This window comes from Ammodytes marinus, assembly GCF_949987685.1.
Source record: "Ammodytes marinus genome assembly, chromosome: 16".
Classification (NCBI taxonomy): Eukaryota; Metazoa; Chordata; class Actinopteri; order Uranoscopiformes; family Ammodytidae; genus Ammodytes; species Ammodytes marinus.
The window spans coordinates 28456885-28475708 of record NC_137220.1 but is presented as its reverse complement, the minus strand read 5'-3'; the positions used below and the strand labels follow the sequence as shown (position 1 = coordinate 28475708).

Below are 18824 nucleotides of genomic sequence, written 5' to 3'. Positions count from 1 at the left end.
GTGATAACGTCTGTGAGAGTGTAAATGTGGAAGGAACAATGACTGGAATAACAGTGTGCACATGAATGGCTCCCTAAAGAAAACTCCTACAAAGGAGAAGAAGTGCATTATGTTGGAATAAAGCAAATGACAAAACAGCCAGCGATAAGAAACGTGCATACAAGGCAAAGTGGCCAACAGAGAACAAAGACATAGAATATAAAAGGTTGAGAGCTATGAAGTGATGCAGCCTGCACAGGAGTGCTGGAGGAGATACAGTATTAGAGAATGCTAGGCGTGGAGACATGGACTCTGTGCTTTCCCTGGAATATATCAAAAAGCCAAATAAAGAGGGTGTAGTGGAGATGTTTCTCAATATTGATCATGAATATCTAATGCTATGGTTATGATGAAACTACAACATGAACTTGATCTTCATTTGGCCCCACCCCCTCCCCTCAAAAGGCTTTTGTCTTTTGCCAGGCCATCTTTGCAAATAAGAATTTTGTTCTTAATGACCTGCCTGGTTAAATAAAATAATTCAAAATAAAGACACTTTTGGATGAACAGGTCAGAACTAATACTAATAGTAATAGGCCTATGGGCGTGACAGTTGGCTGAAGAGACAGAGGAAGGCAGTCACGTGCATACAGGTTGGGCTTTAGCTGTGATGATGGTTGGGGAAAGTAAATTAGGGCCCTGGTCAGACCTTTTGGTGGAGGACTTGGCTCTGCTTAATCTGGGCAGGGGTTGAGCAGCCAGGGCTCCTAGCCCATATGTTGGAGTGGAAGGGAATGAGGATGCAGATATGGACGCTAAAAAAGGAACAGATAGCCTAGAGATAGAGAGGCCTACACGTGAGAGTTGTATAGGCCTATTGGGACATCAGAGAACACATTTATTATTGAGAAAAACATAACGGCTGAAAAAGCAGGGAAATTCAAATTGAAAGTTGTTTCTCAAAATTGTGTAGAATGTAAATGAACACGTGTGTTTGGCTAGACTTAGAGTGGGACACTGGATAATGGGCCTGGCAATGAAAAGACAAACATGAGAATGGACTGTGTAACCTGCTGAAAAACTAATTAGAAATATTCAAGTAGAGACCTATGCTACTACTCACACCAAAGTGCAATCTAATCCTGACCTGTAAGTGGAGTGGTAGTAGGCCAGGCAAAGTAACCAATTTTTGGGCCAAAAAACCGACAAATTGTAAAATAATTTTTTTCAGCTCAGATAATTTCTATGAGGTGTCCAGAACAACATACTAAAAGTCCTAAGAAATCCTAGTTCAGGAAATATGTTTAATTCTCATCAATCCGAGATGTGTGCCAATAGGCGAGACACCAATAAATCCCAATAGGGCTATTTTTTTCCTTTAGTCCTATCAAAATGAAACTTTACACAATGAAAGTATTCATGAAAATGAAAACATTTTGTATTACAAGTTTCTTTGAAAATTAATTTTAATATGCAAATGAGTTAAACACTAATCGTACATGCCCAAAATAAACCCATATAGGCTTATTTTTTTCCTTTACTCCTACCACAATAAAACTTTACATAGTAAAAGTATACTTGAAAAGTAACTTTTTTTGTATTACAAGTTTCTTTTTTAATGCATTTGAATATGCACATGAGCTCCACACGTATTGAATATCTAATCATCCTACTGCCAATGGGTGATGGCAATGCTGCTTTTAGACTGGCCTCAAACCTGAAAAACTGCCTGGCTTACCTGCCAGGGGTATAACAGATGCCTCTCATGAATTAGATTTGTCTCTTCAAATGCCACTGCACGCAATTTGATAGCACTACAACCAATCAGAGCAATGAACAATGTGACGTATTAAGCCCCGTTCGTTTAGCGAACAGCGGGATTAACTGTTAAATTTAACTTTTGCCGTGGTTGGTCTGCAAAACCGAACATTCCACTTACTTGCTAATGAAAGATTTGAGTGCCGTCTTCCAAATTGTAAAGGGTCGAGGCCAAAGCAGTCTCAAACTCAAACAACATATCCGCAGCCATCTTTGATGTTTACTATCACGGCTTCGACGGCGCACTGTCGTCATCCGTTTACGTCCGCCCCAGACCCGCCCATATCAGATAGAACCAATTGAAACGTAGCTCAGGATTTCTTGACATATTTAATGAGCTTCAATGGAGAGTGCCCAGACCAACAGGCGCAGCACATTTAATTTGCCAGCGCCTAGTGGCAGGTCTGGATTTCCAGGCTAGTGCCATTCCCTTTCCTATGCCAAATAGACGAGATGTAGAATCACAGCCTGAAATGGCATGGAGAAAGAAGAGATTGTCACACACCTTGGGACCAAGTAACTCCTTTGTCTACTTTATGCACCATATCCGTCTTGTTTTTGTTGCTTTCTTTGGTTCTTGTGCCATAAACAGCTCGTGTGCATTCAGATCAGCATGATGCAACAAGAGTACTAACAAGTCTGTGTCATCACCTACTGAAACTGTGTCTTTTGTTCTGGCAGAGGCAATGGCAATTTGGACAATGAGCACATCTGCATCGTGCTTTGCATGGTTTGTGATATACCATTTTTATCTTACAAGTTTCTTTGAAAATGTATTTTAATATGCAAATTAGCTATACACTAATCAAATATAGGCTACCCAAAATATATCCGCATAGGCTTCATTTTTTCCTTTAAAGATCCAAGTGACTGCTGCAGATATTGCTGCGGTTGGTCGCATACACATTCAGTACTTTATGATTCCTCCGATACGTGAACCTATTGTGTATCAGCCACTGGCTCCGTTGCCAGCAGATAACAAAACATTAAAGCTGGATGTTTTCTGGAAGACATCCCTACTCCTTCACTCTCAAAGGCCATCATGGTCTGGTATGATGCAGATCCTGCATCTTCTAGATGAACACCCTGGGAGAGCTTCAGTGACATTCCTTCCAATGATTGATCTTGATCCCAGTGATGAATCCTGCATATACTCAACATTGAGGTTTGTGGCAACTCAAGCTCTGCAGTATGATGTGACCCCTGTTCTGACGTTCGACCAACCCCTTCTGGAAAGCCTTGACCATTATAAGTTAACTTCTAATACAAATGTCTTACTTTTCATTTAGACTTTCATTGTGTAAAGTTTTAATGTGGTAGGAGTAAAGGTTCAAATGAAGCCTATGCGGACATATTTTGGGTAGCCTATATTTGATAAGTGTATAGCTCATTTGCATATTAAAATTCATTTTCAAAGAAACTTGTAAGACAAAAAAATTGTGTATCACAAACCATGCAAAGCACGATGCAGATGTGCTCATTGTCCAAACTGCCATTACCTCTGCCAGAACAAAAGACACAGTCTCAGTAGGTGATGACACAGACTTGTTAGTACTCTTGTTGCAAGTCTGATCTGTGGCAAGTCTGATCTGTATGGGTTCACTTTGGTGGGCCTACACTTACCTGGTTTGATCTCTGTTTTATCTAGTATATTGAGCAGGTGCTATTGAGCAGGTAAACATAACCCTGAGCTGCATTGGTTAAATTGTTAACCAATGCAGCTCAGGGTTCACAAACTTTTGCACATACAAAAGTTGGCAAATCATTTTTTTTAAATCTGTTTTAACAATTGATTTCTGGAAAACAAAAATGTTGAATTGATAAACAAAAATCTGTTATTTCATATAAAAATACTGGTATTGATAAATAAAATTCATAAAGGCTCAAGGGGTTCACATACTTTCAAGCAGCACTGTATGGTGCATAAAGTAGACAAAGGAGTTACTTGGTCCCAAGGTGTGTGACAATCTCCTCTTTATCCATGCCATTTCAGTCTCGTCTATTTGGCATAGGAAAGGCACTGAAAAAAGTAGAAAATTACACTAGCTAGGGGAGGGGTAATCTCTAATTCCTGTTTTTCAGGTTAGAGGCCAGTGTAGTGTATTTTGTTATGACACATTCTAAGATTACTGTAGTGTATTATGTTATTATACATTTTATATTAAGGTCTACTGCTACAGAGTAGGACAGCGACAATGCCTCATCAGGCAGGGGGCAAAGTCAGGGATGTCAGCTGCTTGAGGAGGAAACCCTCAAGGCTGACCTGTAGATCATTCAAATTTCACACAAAGGTGACTGTCTTGTGAGTTAATCACAGACAGTCTGGCTAAGAGTTAACAGTAGTTTATTGATCCTGGTCATCATCATCATCATCATCAGCATTGTCTTAAAAGTTGCTGAATCAGACTTCTTGGCCAATGTGACATATTGCCTCTAGGTGATGACTAGACTCAGGATGTCCTCTGGGGGCCAGAGGGCAACCCAGATGTCCCCTGACTTATTAGGGTGGAGCTAGTTAGGGTACACCAATTAGGTGTTAGGAGGAGCAGGGCGTACTGTCCTGAAGAACCAATCAGATCACTTAGAGTGGCGGTTAAAACCGGCCACAATTCTGGGAAAAGTGGGGTCTCTATAGCAAAGGAACTTCTTCATAGATTTGGCTACAAACACTTTAAATTCTTATTGGCTTCGTTTTGACTGCAGGATGAGTTTTGTTGTATAATAAAGAGAAGTTTCCTGAGACCTCCTCATCTGCATTCAACTGTGTCTTCTTCCATCAACTAACTACCAACGCGGCTTTCTGAGTAAAGGACCAAGAAAATATACTGCACCAGTCTAAAAGCAGCATTGCCATCATCACCCATTGGCAGTAGGATGATTGGATATTCAATAAGTGTGGAGCTCATGTGCATATTCAAATTCATTTAAAAAGAAACTTGTAATACAAAAAAAGTTACTTTTCTAGTATACTTTTATTATGTAAAGTGTTATTGTGGTAGGAGTAAAGGAAAAAATTAAGCCTATTTGGGTTTATTTTGGGCATACGATTAATGTTTAACTCATTTGCATATTAAAATTAATTTTCAAAGAAACTTGTAATACAAAATGTTTTAATTTTCATGAATACTTTCATTGTGTAAAGTTTAATTTTGATAGGACTAAAGGAAAAAAATAGCCCTATTGGGATTTATTGGTGTCTCGCCTTATTGGCACACATCTCGGATTGATGAGAATTAAACATATTTCCTGAACTAGGATTTCTTAGGACTTTTAGTATGTTGTTCTGGACACCTCATAGAAATTATCTGAGCTGAAAAAAATTATTTTACAATTTGTCTGTCGAAAAATGCTATTTTGCCTGGACTATAGGGTGGAATATGGACCTATTATAAAAGGGGTGGCCTACAGTTCGGTACGCGAGCATCCCATTTTCCCACAAGCCCTTGCGGCACAGCTGTAGGCTACGGCTACCACATAGGCCTATTTGATTCGGTGACAACGTCGCTCGCTGCGCTGGGAATCTTGCCAACATATCGAAATAATCAGCCTCCCTGTCGAGATGATGTGCGACACCGCTAACCGAAGTTTCCGGACGCAGTTAGCTGTTATCCTGGACAAGCTAACAAAAGCGGCTTTTGTTGAGCTAGGAGACCTGGCTGACCAGTGCTCCTCCATCCTTCACACCGAGATATCCCTCCACAAGACGGAGAACGAGGCGCTGAAGAAGAGGTGTTACTCCCTGGAGGTCCAGCTGAGAGCAGCGAGGGAGCCGCAGACACATCCTGCACATGTCAACAGTGTCAGCCGTCGGCAGCCTGCAGGTCAGCGCGGTCACAAACCTGTAAAGTAGCAGCCTAGCCTAGGATAGCGAGGGGGTCACTGTAAATAAAGATAGACAAGGTGAACACGAGCCCGACGCTTTAAATGACACGGCTATTATAGGCTGAATAAATACATTAGCCTGATTAACTGATTAATTTTTTTTAATGTAGGCTAGTTTTATTGATTTCGAATTGCTTCTATTGCCTACAGTAGCCTAACCTAGCCTACTAAAAATGGGAACAGTCGGAACTTCATAGCAACGGGAGGGTGATGATAACCTAGATATATAGAATTATGTTCTATACATTGCTGCTTGAAAGTAGCCTATGTGAACCCCTTGAGCCTTTTGGAATTGTATTTATTTTAACCATTATTATACCTAGGGTTAGGGTTAGCTAACCCTATATACAAATGGAGAGCTTTAAGAGTGACTGAACATCTGCCTGGACTTCCTTCAAAAATATCCACAAGCGCCAAAAGAAAAGTAATTTCAGTTAAAAGCCAACCCAAACATTACATCTAGTGATTTGAAGACCTCTCTTGCAGCATCTGGACAGATGTGCATGGTTCCACAATAAGAACAAAACTCAGTCAACATGGCTTTCATGGGAGGGTTGCTGAAGAAGCCTCTGCTCTCAAAAAAGAACAAAACTGCCTATCACAACTTTACCAGAGATCAGATGGAGATATCTGAAGTCTTCTGGAAGTCTATTCTGTGGACAGATTAGTCCAAAATTTAACTTTTTGGTCATAACCAAAACCGCCATGTTTGGGCACGCGGATTGCCCCAAACACCTCCAAATTTTTGTGGGTATTATCCAGCTGCGACCATGGCTGCGACTGAATACGGTCGCCTGCCCAAATTTCTAGCAAACTCTCCACTTCGCGATCGCACCGGAACCCACCCGTGAACCTCTTGGCGCCATTGTTTACAATTATTGTGTTAGCATGGACTAAGTCATCCAGCTCAGGTTGCGTATCCGTGCGTGTGCGCGTGTCATCTCATTAGCATCTGTGCCGTTCTCTCTGGCACACCTCTCCCGACCTCCCCCAAGTGTGCCGTGGCCAAGGGGGTGTTCCGTGCTGGAATATGGATGGCGTGGTCACACTAGCCAAACGTTCTAGACTTTAGTATGCAAATGAGCTCGGGCACGGAACAGCGGCCCTATTGTGAGTGCGCCCTTAAAGGTCCCATATTATGCTAAATGCACTTTTTAAATGTGTTCCAACATATCCATGCGTCCACGGTGTGCCTAGAGACTGCCAAAATATCAAAAAAAATAACAATCTCTCCTTTTCTCACTCTCCCCTTTTCTGAAACCCCCACCCCTCCCCCAAAAAACACTCCAGTCAGAATTATCCCCTTTTCTGACCTCACAAACCGTAAAGCCAGAAGCTTCCACTGTGCAGCCCACACCCCTATTTCTTATTGGTCCACGGCCCTGACAGACAGAGGGCGAGGCGTATCTGGCTTCGCTTCCGGACAGGGGGCGGGGGGAGCTCAAAGATTGTATATTTACGAGGGGACCTGCAACTCTTTTTTAAAAAATAGGCCATTGTGAGATTAGCTGAACATCAGCATAGTACAATAAATTATCTGAAAGTTTTTTTCAGCAAACAATTAAAGAAAAACGTATTAGGGACCACTAAGACCATAAAATATGGTGTATAATAGAACCGAAAAGTGTATAATATGGGAGCTTTAAAGCTCTCCATTTGTAGATGATTTGCCTCACGGTGGACCGATGGAACTCAAACTTTTTTTTATATTAATTGATAGCTGTCCCCAGACAAATGTGCAACATCACAACTCTCTTCCTGAGATCCTCTGAGATTTAATTTCCCTTTTGGCTAGTCTGATCTGTATGGGTTCACATTGGTGAGCCTAAACTGACCTGGTTTTATCTCTGTTTTATCTAGTGCCGCCCAATTTCTTCCCTAAAGAGCTCTCATTACATTGGTCCATTTCATCACTCAATTTGGCCCACCTGATTGTGTTTACCTGCTTGATTTAAGCAATGCAGCTCAGGGTTCACAAACTTCTGCACGTACAACATTTGGCAAATAATTTGTTTTACCTGTTTTAACAGTTGATTTCCAGAAAAGAAAAATGTTGAATTGATAAACAAACATCTGTTATTTCAAATAGAAAATGCTGGTATTGATGAAAATGAATTTATAATGGTAAATCTGAATAAAATTCCAAAATGCTCAAGGGGTTCACATACTTTCAAGCAGCACTGTTGTCAATGACGAATAAGGGTTGTCATGATGGTTTTTTGAAAATCTTTCAAAAATATATTTTAAAAGCATCCTTGAATCAATTTAAAATATACATTTTGTGTTTCTGTTAGTTTTATTTCATGGGAAATGGGATTTACACAATTTTCTACTAAAAGTAGGCCCAAATGGACCTGACAATGTCAAATGGTGTAACCACAAAAGAATAAGAAATATTCATTATTTTGTCCACCATAGTGTAATATGAGTGTAACTCATAAGAATAATAACTTCCATTTCAAAATATCACATGAAAAAAGATTTTATTTGGATAACCCCTAAATCTAAATCTTATGCGTTTTTGCAATTTTGAGCAGGCCGTTAGCTGGAAACATCTTGTTTTCCAAATAATTGTTGACCAATCGTGTTAAAAGTGTTAAAAATGATTTAATACATTTAAGAAGAGTAATCAATTCTGGCCTACATCAATTTACATGTACATTTAGATTTTTTTAGGAAAAATACTGGTTACACCATTTGACACAAACCAGTTACACCACTTGACGGTGTTGCTTCTACAGCCAAAAAGTTTAATAAACAACACTGAAATCAGGCACTACAGTCAAGATAGTTACTGTGTTTGGACTTGCCATTGGATTTTGTTTTCATGTACTTAAAACATTGGTCAACAAATACCATTAAGGTGACTATGGAGTAATTATCTATCTTTATTCACGAGCGTGGTCTTCTGGTTCAAGAGCATGACTTACTGTTTTCACATTCAGATTTTGTAATTATATGCTCTTAAACCTAAAGAAAAACACTCTTAAATAAAGATCTCCATGGATGACAAAAATGTTCTAGGGTCAAACTCATTTGATTGTATTTATGGAAAAAATTCAATCAACAACAAAAAGTCTTAACAAATTGTGTATTTGTGCGTTTAAGTGTGTCTATGTTTGTTTGTGAGAAAGAGCTAGGTGGATGGGTAGAAGAGACTAGGAGATTCATGTATGTTAAGGGTCCTGCTCCTACATGCACTTTTAAACAGTGAATTCATATCTAGTTATATCAATCTGAAAGCAAGGTATTATTTGGTTGACGTTATGCCTTGTGATCTGATTACATTTAAGAAAAAAGCTTGCAGCAGCACATGTGAGTGTGAGTGCACGCTTGTTTCTGTTCATGAAAACTACCTTTCCTGTCCTCTTTTTGCAAGGTAATTGGCTTGTTTCCTCTTTTGAATGTGTCATCTATTGTAGAGAAAGTTGCTCAATTCTGAAGCCTAAATTTGATTAACATTTTCTATTATTCACAAATTGTTGGAGTTCTAGGTATTTAAAGCTGCTGTTCATCCTTCCACATTAGGTGTCACTGTTCATATGCTTCATTTATATAATTTATTCATGTATTATGAAATTATGTGACATTAAAATGAAAAGGAATTATATAAAAATATGCATTGAAGCTAAGCATGAATTAAAAAATCACAAAATCATGCCACTTAATGATTTCATCCTAGCCGTACCTAGCTTTGGTGATAAAGTTGTGGAAATACCAACTATTTTAGAAGATACAAACAATAATAACCTAAAACTGGTTTAAAAAAGTAATTGAGCTCATATTTCATTTTAAACCAGTATCATAAACTAGTGAATTTTGAAAATTTTTTACAAAAACCGAGATGTTTGTCAAATTAGTCAAATGGTGTAACCGGTTACACCATTTGACATTTCGACTAAAAATCGATTTTGACAGGCATTATCATGGACTCATATCTGAGGACATGTTCTTGGTGTGAATAAATCAAATATAATTCTTAAAACAAATAATACTATTTATGTAAAAAACATTTTTTCAACGTTTTATTTGGGTTACACCATTTGACATGTAACCCAAATGATACTTGACATACCCTAAAAGTGCAAATATCTTATAATTCTTGGAGAGCTCTTAACTTTGGAATGCAGCAGTCATGTTCATCAGGGGTCCTTTACTGTTCTTAAAGATTTGAACAAAATGGCACCTTGAATGATGGTTACACCACTTGACAATTCAGGACATTCGCTCGCTCCCCAAATTATTAGAACAAATATGAAAGTTGTATTTAAATATAATTTATATACTCTCAATGACCTCCATTTTAGGATAATGCCAAAATAGTTTATAGGATGTTATATTGAGAAATTCACTGTATTTAAGCAAGTTACATTTTGTGGTACGAAGTTTTGACGGTTACACCACTTAGACATTTTTGCCTTTTATCTCCAAATATTCTCTCAAAATTGAATAAAACCAAAAACTTTCTAATAGGGTCTCTAGAAATGAATGTGTTACAGTAATGTGTTAGCTTTTTTTTTGTTTCCACATTTTCAAATTTAATTTAACCTTAGGGACACAAAAAAATGGGCGTCACGTCATTGACCTATGGTTCTAACTCTGGCCAAACTTCCTCAAGTCTTTCAGAAAGTCTTTTCAGATAAGTCCACAACGTTTTTCTGCTCTCCAGATGTTCAAAGTAATGTTGAAAAGGTATTCCATTGGACAGGAGCAGCAGTAGGCCTATATGCTACTGTCAGTAGCAACAGTTAAGCCACTTCAACTCAATCATGTCTTAAAAAAACGATCTGCATTGACAGCTCTTCACATTTGGTCAGAATAACATCAAACCTTTTCCAAATTGTATTTGATCTTGGTGTATATTTGATTATAATTTGTATGAAAGGTCACACAATTTCATATCTGCCTCTCCTTCCAGAAGAGCAGCAGCCTGCTCCAGCCATTGATGGAGTGTTTGGTAAAGACTGGTGTATGGATCTGTGGAGAGAAGAGAAACTCCCCCCTCAAAGGAAACAGACAGTGGATCCTGCTGCTATGACAAGCATGGGCACACAGGTCAGTGGATCATTGTCCTGCTGGTTTCAGTTTGTTTAATGAATCATTCCCTTAGTGAGCTGAGATGCCTCGTGTTCAAAGCTGTTTAATAAAACAAAGTTTTCTTAATAGGCGATCGACTTAATGGAGAGAGAACCTGATCTGATCTTTGTCAAAGAGGAGATATATGATGATCATCCCATTGGCCAAATGAGGCTCACAGATAACAGAAAAAGTAAGTTTGGATTCTAAACTGCATAGGGCCTATATATAAAAATGCCTATAACCCCAAAAGTGTCTATGATTGAACTGTTTTTCTTCTCATTTGACAGTTGTTGGCCTGTTGGAGGAGGATGGCATGCTCCACAGATCTGTTGACGAGCTGCAGCTCCACTCAGGGGGATTAAACAACTTCTCCATGGTGGCGGACAGTCAAACACAACAACGCACACAGTCAACCATTATGGACAAGTTGATAGATGACGCAACAATGAGCAGCCTGATTGATCACCACCACACACATCCCCCATCCGCCTCTGCCCATTACTCTGACTGTACAAACAACATCCACACCAATGCAACCAAAGACCTCACCATTCAGCCCAAACCTGGGAAGCCAACCAAACAGTTTGAGTGCTTATTCTGTGGGAAAGTCTTCAACTATCTGAGCAGTTTAAAAGTCCACATCAGGCGACACTCGGGCGAGAAGCCGTTCAGCTGCTCGGTGTGTGGAAAGCGCTTTGCTCAGAAGACCTACCTGAAGCTGCACCAGCGCGTGCACTCTGGGGAGAAGCCGTACAGCTGTCCAGACTGTGGCAAAAGCTTCTCACAGAAAAGCTCTCTGAACATCCATCTTCGAACCCACACCGGCGAAAAGCCTTATGGCTGTGTGGACTGTGGCAAATGTTACGCATACAAGTATGGTTTAAATCACCACCAGTGTTTCCACTGATCAAAGCACATCATGATAATTGGTAGAAAGTTGAACTCTGACAACTGCTACTACTACTGTTGGGCTCTTGGTCTTGGTATTGTATCAGTGGCTCAACATGTGCTAAAATGTCTGTCTGAAATACTCTATTTTAAAGAAAGGCAAATATGTTGGCTCAAATGGTTTAACAGTGCTTTTTTACAATCTTAGTTTGTCTGGATGTGTTTTTAGCTTCAATACAGAGAAATGTCACAGCAGTCAAACAAGGGTACAGAGAACCTTTCTCCAAACTATGACAACAATATTTCAGCACTTATTTTACGTATTTCATTCACTGCATGTTGGTGTAACATGTTCCACATACCTCAGTGTCATATTTCAGACCTCAGAAAGGCTTGTGTCAAATATGCCACAATAATGACTTTGGACAAGCCTTTGCACCCACATGTAACATAAACCTTAAACTACCTCTTCACAACAATGTAGCAGTAAACCAACTCAATGCTTTTAGACTCATGTCATGCCTCATTTATTGTTATTTCACTGGACACAAAATGGAAGAAAAACCTCTGAAAAAAAAATGCTTCAGATCTAAATGTTACTCTTCTGAAATGTAAATGTATTATGTCTGGTTGTAGATGAGTGTGTGCAGTTAAGCCAAACTAGTTTTATAAAAATGTTAATCCTCTCTGTTCAAGAAATACCTTCTTTTTTATTTTTTATTCTGTACTGAACTGTCATCACAGCTGTAAACAGAGCAAGTACCTATACTATGCTCCTATTGTGTCTGTCATGATTCCCCTCAACAGATTAAACTGACCCCGAGTTGAATGAATGCTGTTCCCCCTACCTCAACTCACACCTGCATGCCTCTGACAACACCCCCATCAGATGTGGATTGTTGAATATGTAGAAACCCTGTATAAAACCTTTTTCAAGTTGACAATGGATTAGAAGAACTTAATGAGTTTAATCAAATACAATTTGAATCAACATGTGAACATTCATGACTGTTTCATCATAGTAAAGACAGAACCAACACACTGAAGTGATGAATGTGCAAATACACAACTGACAAAAACAGGACATTTATTTTGCCCTACACTCCTAAATCATTTAGGTACTGTGCTAAACAATAGTTACTAACATGACATGAACTACTGTTAAACTGATGTGATAAGTAGTATATTTGGCACTTTGCCATGACATGATACCGGCTCTACCCATCTTTTTTGGTTTCTCACTATGTAAACTGGTGCATTGCTACTAACTGATAGTGCGCCACAATTGGTCACTGACAGGTTTCAGCCATTGAGTGTATAAGTTGTCTCAGCTTCAGACTTTTCCACACCATCATGATTTCCGTGCGCCGTCAAATGATGGTTGAGGTTGACTTTTTGGATGAAGGTCTTCCCACATTTATAACAGCGGAACGGTCTATCCCCAGTGTGGATACGCAGGTGACATTTCAGATTGCCTTTCTGGGTGAACCCTTTCCCACAATAGCTGCACATGTGGGGCTTCTCTCCTGTGTGGACAAGGTAGTGGATCCTCAGAGCCGAAAGGTGTGCAAAGGTCTTCCCGCACACCGGACATGACCTGGTGACATCTGGAGAGGGAGCCACAGAGTTGTGTGAATTGAACTTGTTCCTGTGAGGGAAATGCTGGTAAGAAAAGTTTGGCGCATGTGACTTCATGTGGTGTGTTAGTGCGCCCTTGTGGAAGAATGTCCTGCTACATATGTGACAAGTCAATTTGTCTTTGTTTGGATCCCTGGTGGTTTCTACATTAGGCGTATTACAGTCATGGTGTGAATCTTCCTCCAGAGCAGTGCTGTCTTCAGAGTTGTCTGCAGATGGCCCACACTGCGCTGGCTCCTGCTCATCAACAAACTGTACATCATCATCCTCATCATCCATATCATTGTCCTCTTCAATGGGGATGATGTGTGTGCTGAAGGCTGCCTCTGTGTCCTCCATAGGTATCAGCTGCACTGACGCTTCTTCAGCTGCAGACCCATCCTGCTGTCCTTCCCCGTCACATGACAGTCTGCCAGAGCTGACATCTGGCCAGTAACCCACTGACAGTTGTTCCTCAGCAAGGCCTTCTTCGCCTTCTGTTTCATAAAACACAAAGTCAAACAGCAGCTAAAGTTGCAACATCTGCAGTTTGCATTTCCGAATGTCAGCCCTCCGTCACTCCCTTACCTTCGGCACCAAGTGTTTGCTGCTGGCAGACGCTGGCCTCCACACAATCCTCACCTTTGATCTCAGTCACAGTCATTTGGTCAGACTGCGTCGCCACATCCAGCTAAGTAGAGAGAGTCAAAATGTTAAACAGTAGTTCAATCCAGCAACATTTTCTGTGACAGCAATGCTTTGCCAGAATGGAGCTGAAAAGGCTTAGTGGAGTAATCAAATCTGCAGAAAAGTAATCAGCAACAACAATTTGACCAAATCTTGAAGTCAGCTATGTAGGAACACTGAAACATTCTCTGGTTCCATCTTTCAAATGTAGTTATTCGTTTCTCCACTTTTCATTGTAGCTTTGATAATGTTTTTGGGCTTCGAACCCGAAATGTCAAATTGACATGTTGGGCCCACAGATAGTATGTAAAAGGTTGGGCCCTGGGAAATTGTGAAAGTACATTTCTTTTATAACAATTTAATGTTTTACAGACCAACGTATTTTGAAATACTTTACATGATTTATTGATTGAATGAATTGATAATAAAACATATTGTTAGAGGAAGCCTTCACTGTGACGTGTGCTTATCCATGTTATCTAGTTCATTATGTTGTGTGCTGATTTTAAAGATTTTTTGAAGCAAACATTTAAAACTTTTGTTTTACTTCCTCAAGTGACTGTGGTGAGTCCTCTCTCTCCAGACTACATGGCTCTCTGCCTGTCCACAGATTCATACACCATTCTTTTCCAAAGATCCCCTCTATGGTGGGAGGCCCAGACCCTGAGGAAAAGTCAAACAATAAATGAAAACAAGGAATTAATGCGTCGGTAAAGATCTTTACATTGTTTGTTGTTGCTGTGAAACAACGATGTAGTTAACTTACCATCCTCGTCTCTGTCATAGACGGTTTGCACACCGACGCTGCGGCGACTTGTACACAACTTTGGGACGTCGCCTCTCACAAGCGTCAGCTCGCACTCCAAGCTGTTCACCTTCTCTGCCAGGGCTGAGTTATCCTCGAGGAGCCGAGACAACTCCGACCGCAGCTCAGCCGAGTCATCATCCACCAGTTTGCACACTTCCCTCAGGACGCTCCTGGTCATCGTCTCCATCATGGAGGAGAGCTGGTAGTGAAACAAGCGGCGGCTCTCCATCGCTTATTCAGGCGGTTACCACTTTCTCCACCAGCTGAAGGAAAAAAAAGACTGGATCAAATTTAGCAAGCAAAACTGTAAGTTAATGAGTACAACAGGCGGATCAACTGTAAACATAGCCACATTTGAGCTAACGGTGCTCGCACAAGCGGGACCCAAACAAATGTAGCAACCGTCACGTGTTTCCGGCGGATGTAACCGGTCAGCTGCGCTGTATTACAAGATTTCCTGGTTTCCTGGTGTGCTTTATGTGCTTTCTATCATAAATGCAGACGGCTTTGTCACGTATCGACATAGATTTTAGTAGACGGGACTCGTTTACACCGCAGCTGCGACCATGAACCCGGAGAAGGACTTTTCCCCTTTGACGCCGAACATTGTCCGGGCTCTGAATGACAAACTGTACGAGAAGAGAAAAGTGGCCGCGCTAGAGATTGAGAAACTGGTGCGGGAGTTTGTGGCTCAGAACAACTCCACTCAAATCAGGCATGTTATCCAGATCCTGGCCTCGGAGTTTGCGCTTTCCCAGCACCCCCACAGTCGGAAGGGGGGTCTCATTGGACTGGCAGCTTGCTCCATCGCCCTTGGCAAGGACTCTGGTCTGTATCTGAAGGAGCTTATTGAGCCTGTACTCACATGTTTCAATGACTCAGACAGCCGCTTGCGCTATTATGCCTGTGAGGCCCTATATAATATAGTCAAGGTTGCCAGGGGAGCGGTGCTGCCCCACTTCAACCTACTCTTTGATGGCCTCAGCAAGCTCGCAGCAGACCCAGACCCCAATGTGAAAAGCGGATCTGAACTCCTGGACCGGCTGCTGAAAGACATTGTGACAGAAAGTCACAAGTTTGACCTGGTGGCCTTTGTCCCCCTGCTCAGAGAGAGAATCTACTCCAATAATCAATATGCGCGGCAGTTTATCATCTCCTGGATCCATGTTCTGGAGTCTGTGCCTGACATCAACCTGCTGGACTACCTCCCCGAAATCCTGGACGGGCTCTTCCAGATCCTGGGAGACAACAGCAAGGAGATCCGTAAGACGTGCGAGGTGGTGCTGGGGGAGTTTCTCAAGGAGATTAAGAAGACTCCTTCCAGCGTGAAGTTTGCAGACATGGCCAACATCCTCGTCATCCACTGCCAGGTCGCTGACGAAACCAAACTCACCAACGACCTGATCCAGCTGACCGCCATGACGTGGATGAGAGAGTTCATCCAGCTAGCGGGCAGAGTGGTGCTGCCCTACTCCTCTGGCATCCTGACTGCAGTGCTGCCTTGCCTCTCCTACGACGACAGAAAGAAGAACACCAAAGAAGCAGCCAGTGCCTGCAACCACAGCCTGATGAAGCTGGTGACTCCCGAGGATGATGAGGAGGAAGATGAGGAGAAGAGTGGAAGAATGGGCTCGCCGTCCAGGGAAGAAGGCCAGCCCAAGACGGAGGCAGACGGCAACGACATGCTCAACGCATCGCAGGAATCTGTTGGTTTCAGTAACATCAGCTTCTTTACTCCAGCGAGCGCTGACAGGCCTCAGGTGACTCTGGACCTGGATGGAATTGTCCAGGTGTTGGACCGGCACCTCCACGACTCCTCCACAGGCATGATGACCCGCATAGCTGTGCTCAAATGGCTCTACCACCTCTACATCAAGACGCCACGCAAAATGTTTCGCCACACAGACAGCCTGTTTCCCATGCTGCTGAAAACGCTTTCCGATGAGTCCGACGAGGTGATACTGAAAGATCTGGAGGTGCTGGCTGAGATAGCCTCCTCTCCCGCCGGCCAGAGTGATCAAGGCGCCGCCTGTGACAGCACCGACAACAAACTGGAGCTCAAAGTCCCAGAGAGCACCAAGCCCGGCACGGCAGGCTCCACCAAAGCCGGGGACTCGTCCCCCTCCACTCCCAGTATGAATTCCTACTTCTACAAGTTCATGATCAACCTGCTGAAACGCTTCAGTCTGGAGAGGAAGCTCCTGGAGAACAGGGGAGCCTTCATCATCAGACAGCTCTGTCTGTTGTTGCACGCTGAGAACATCTTCCACTCCATGGCGGTCATCCTGCTGAAAGAGGAGGACCTCAAGTTTGCCTCCACCATGGTGCAGACTCTGAACACCATCCTGCTCACCTCGGCCGAGCTCTTCCAGCTACGCAACCAGTTGAAAGACCTGCGCACTCAGGAGAGCTGCGCGTTGTTCTGCTGCCTGTATCGCTCCTGGTGCCACAACCCCGTGGCCACAGTGTCCCTCTGCTTCCTCACGCAGAACTACAGACACGCCTACGATCTCATCCAGAAGTTTGGAGATCTGGAGGTGACGGTGGACTTCCTGATGGAGGTGGACAAGCTGGTCCAGCTCATCGAAAGCCCCATCTTCACCTACCTGCGCCTGCAGCTGCTGGATGTTGAGAACAACCCGTATCTGATTAAGGCGCTGTACGGCCTGCTGATGCTGCTGCCACAGAGCCAGGCCTTCCAGTTGCTCTCCCATCGCCTGCGCTGTGTGCCCAACCCAGAGCTCATGAGGACTGTGGACGAATCCAAGTATATGGACTCTAAGCATGTGGTCTCCAAACGTGCCTCTCACATTCAGATGGATTACAATGAGCTGCTGCAGCATTTTGACCGTGTTCAGAGCAAACACCTGGAGGTCCGCCACCAGCGCTCCGGACGCGCCTCTGATCACCCCGACAGGAAGCTGATGTGAAGCCATTGTCTCCATGAGCACTGGCACCTGAGGACAGCGAGAGCAGGGGGAAAGAAAAACGAACAATATATATAATTGTACTGGAAAATATTCTTAAAATTATATTGAAGCCAAAAAGTATTAAGTAAGTATGATTAAAAACTGATTTGTTTGTAAATGTCTTTGCTGATAATGAGGACAATGTTAAAGAATTTTAAAGATAACATGTTATACAAATTAAAGTGACGCCTCTTTGAAAGGTTTGAAGAAGATGCGTAACATCTCATACCTCATAACTTGTGTTGATAATACAGCCATATCGCACGTTACATTCATGCCCTGCCAGCAGCTGAGGTTCTTTCCAGCTAAATTAAATACACAGTGTTCCAAGTGAATCTTACATGCATTTCATTGTTAAATAGTACAGTTCTGTCATTCATTGTCCATTTGAACCACAGAATTTGCATGGTGTATCCTGTTGAGCAAAATGAATAGAGCATGTGTTCAGGATTGCCTTAATCTCTTGTCTGCCAGAAAAGTAAGGAATCTCATGTGTAGAGTCAACTGAGATTTTAAACTATGGATGACTGAACTCTGGTATAAAGGCTGGGTAGGCCCCATGTTGTTACACCCATTTTGTTTTCACAACTGATCAGCAACTTCACTTTACACACCTCCAGCTTTTAATTCCATTTATTTCTTATATATTCTTCAGCTAACACACATTTTGCTTTGTACGTTGTTCGTCTGTTAAAAAAAGTGCATACATTTGTCATTCCTGTGTGAAAATCAATAAAGTGGACCACGTGATTACATTTTCTTTTTCTTTCCTTATGACTATGAAACAAAACCTGTGCCAATAGACATATTGCTTTAAAATGTGTGTGTGTGTGTGTGTGTGTGTGTGTGTGTGTGTGTGTGTGTGTGTGTGTGTGGTACATAAGAAAGCAGCACATGAATGCACATACTGACCTCCTGACTGTGTTACATAGTGGATGCAGCCTTTTAAAAATGGTCTAGTTTATTTTTTTGATTCATAATAATTAACCTCATTATACATCGAGCTCCATATGTGCGATAATACATTTGATTTTGAGTTTGTAGTACAGACAGAAGTTGAATGAATATTCATCTGGAATATAGCTTGTCTTATTTCT

The 18824-nt window shown here is 41.8% G+C and overlaps 3 protein-coding genes across 3 annotated transcripts; 2 read left to right on the top strand and 1 right to left on the bottom strand.

Moving 5' to 3' along the window:
• Positions 1–5356: 5356 nt before the first annotated feature.
• LOC307263489 (uncharacterized protein) lies at positions 5357–11746 on the top strand (the record flags this gene model as incomplete). Its single annotated transcript, XM_080044636.1, has 4 exons — positions 5357–5618; positions 10598–10734; positions 10846–10948; positions 11046–11746. The coding sequence occupies 4 exons, from the start codon at positions 5357–5359 to the stop codon at positions 11663–11665; spliced, it is 1122 nt and encodes a 373-aa protein (XP_079900762.1). The 3' UTR covers positions 11666–11746.
• An 11-nt stretch (positions 11747–11757) lies between these two features.
• LOC307263101 (uncharacterized protein) lies at positions 11758–15132 on the bottom strand. Its single transcript, XM_080044155.1, has 4 exons — positions 14717–15132; positions 14498–14613; positions 13852–13954; positions 11758–13760 (listed from the first exon to the last, which is right to left on the bottom strand). Exons 1-4 carry the CDS (start codon positions 14985–14987, stop codon positions 12949–12951), a joined length of 1302 nt encoding a protein of 433 aa, XP_079900281.1. The 5' UTR covers positions 14988–15132; the 3' UTR covers positions 11758–12948.
• Positions 15133–15141: 9 nt separating this feature from the next.
• Positions 15142–18469, top strand: vac14 (vac14 homolog). Its single transcript, XM_080044154.1, has one exon. The coding sequence runs from the start codon at positions 15325–15327 to the stop codon at positions 17686–17688; it is 2364 nt and encodes a 787-aa protein (XP_079900280.1). The 5' UTR covers positions 15142–15324; the 3' UTR covers positions 17689–18469.
• The last annotated feature ends 355 nt before the right edge of the window (positions 18470–18824 follow it).

What these genes read in the sequence shown, in the direction of transcription:
- LOC307263101 (XM_080044155.1), bottom strand. Translation starts at nt 14,987, where the DNA reads ATGGAGAGCCGCCGCTTGTTTCACTACCAGCTCTCCTCCATGATGGAG. An exon ending in CTATGACAGAGACGAGGATG is followed by an intron (nt 14,614 to 14,716) that starts GTAAGTTAACTA and finishes ACTTTTCCTCAG; the next exon opens with GGTCTGGGCCTCCCACCATA. An exon ending in CACCACAGTCACTTGAGGAA is followed by an intron (nt 13,955 to 14,497) that starts GTAAAACAAAAG and finishes CTCTCTACTTAG; the next exon opens with CTGGATGTGGCGACGCAGTC.
- vac14 (XM_080044154.1), top strand. Translation starts at nt 15,325, where the DNA reads ATGAACCCGGAGAAGGACTTTTCCCCTTTGACGCCGAACATTGTCCGG.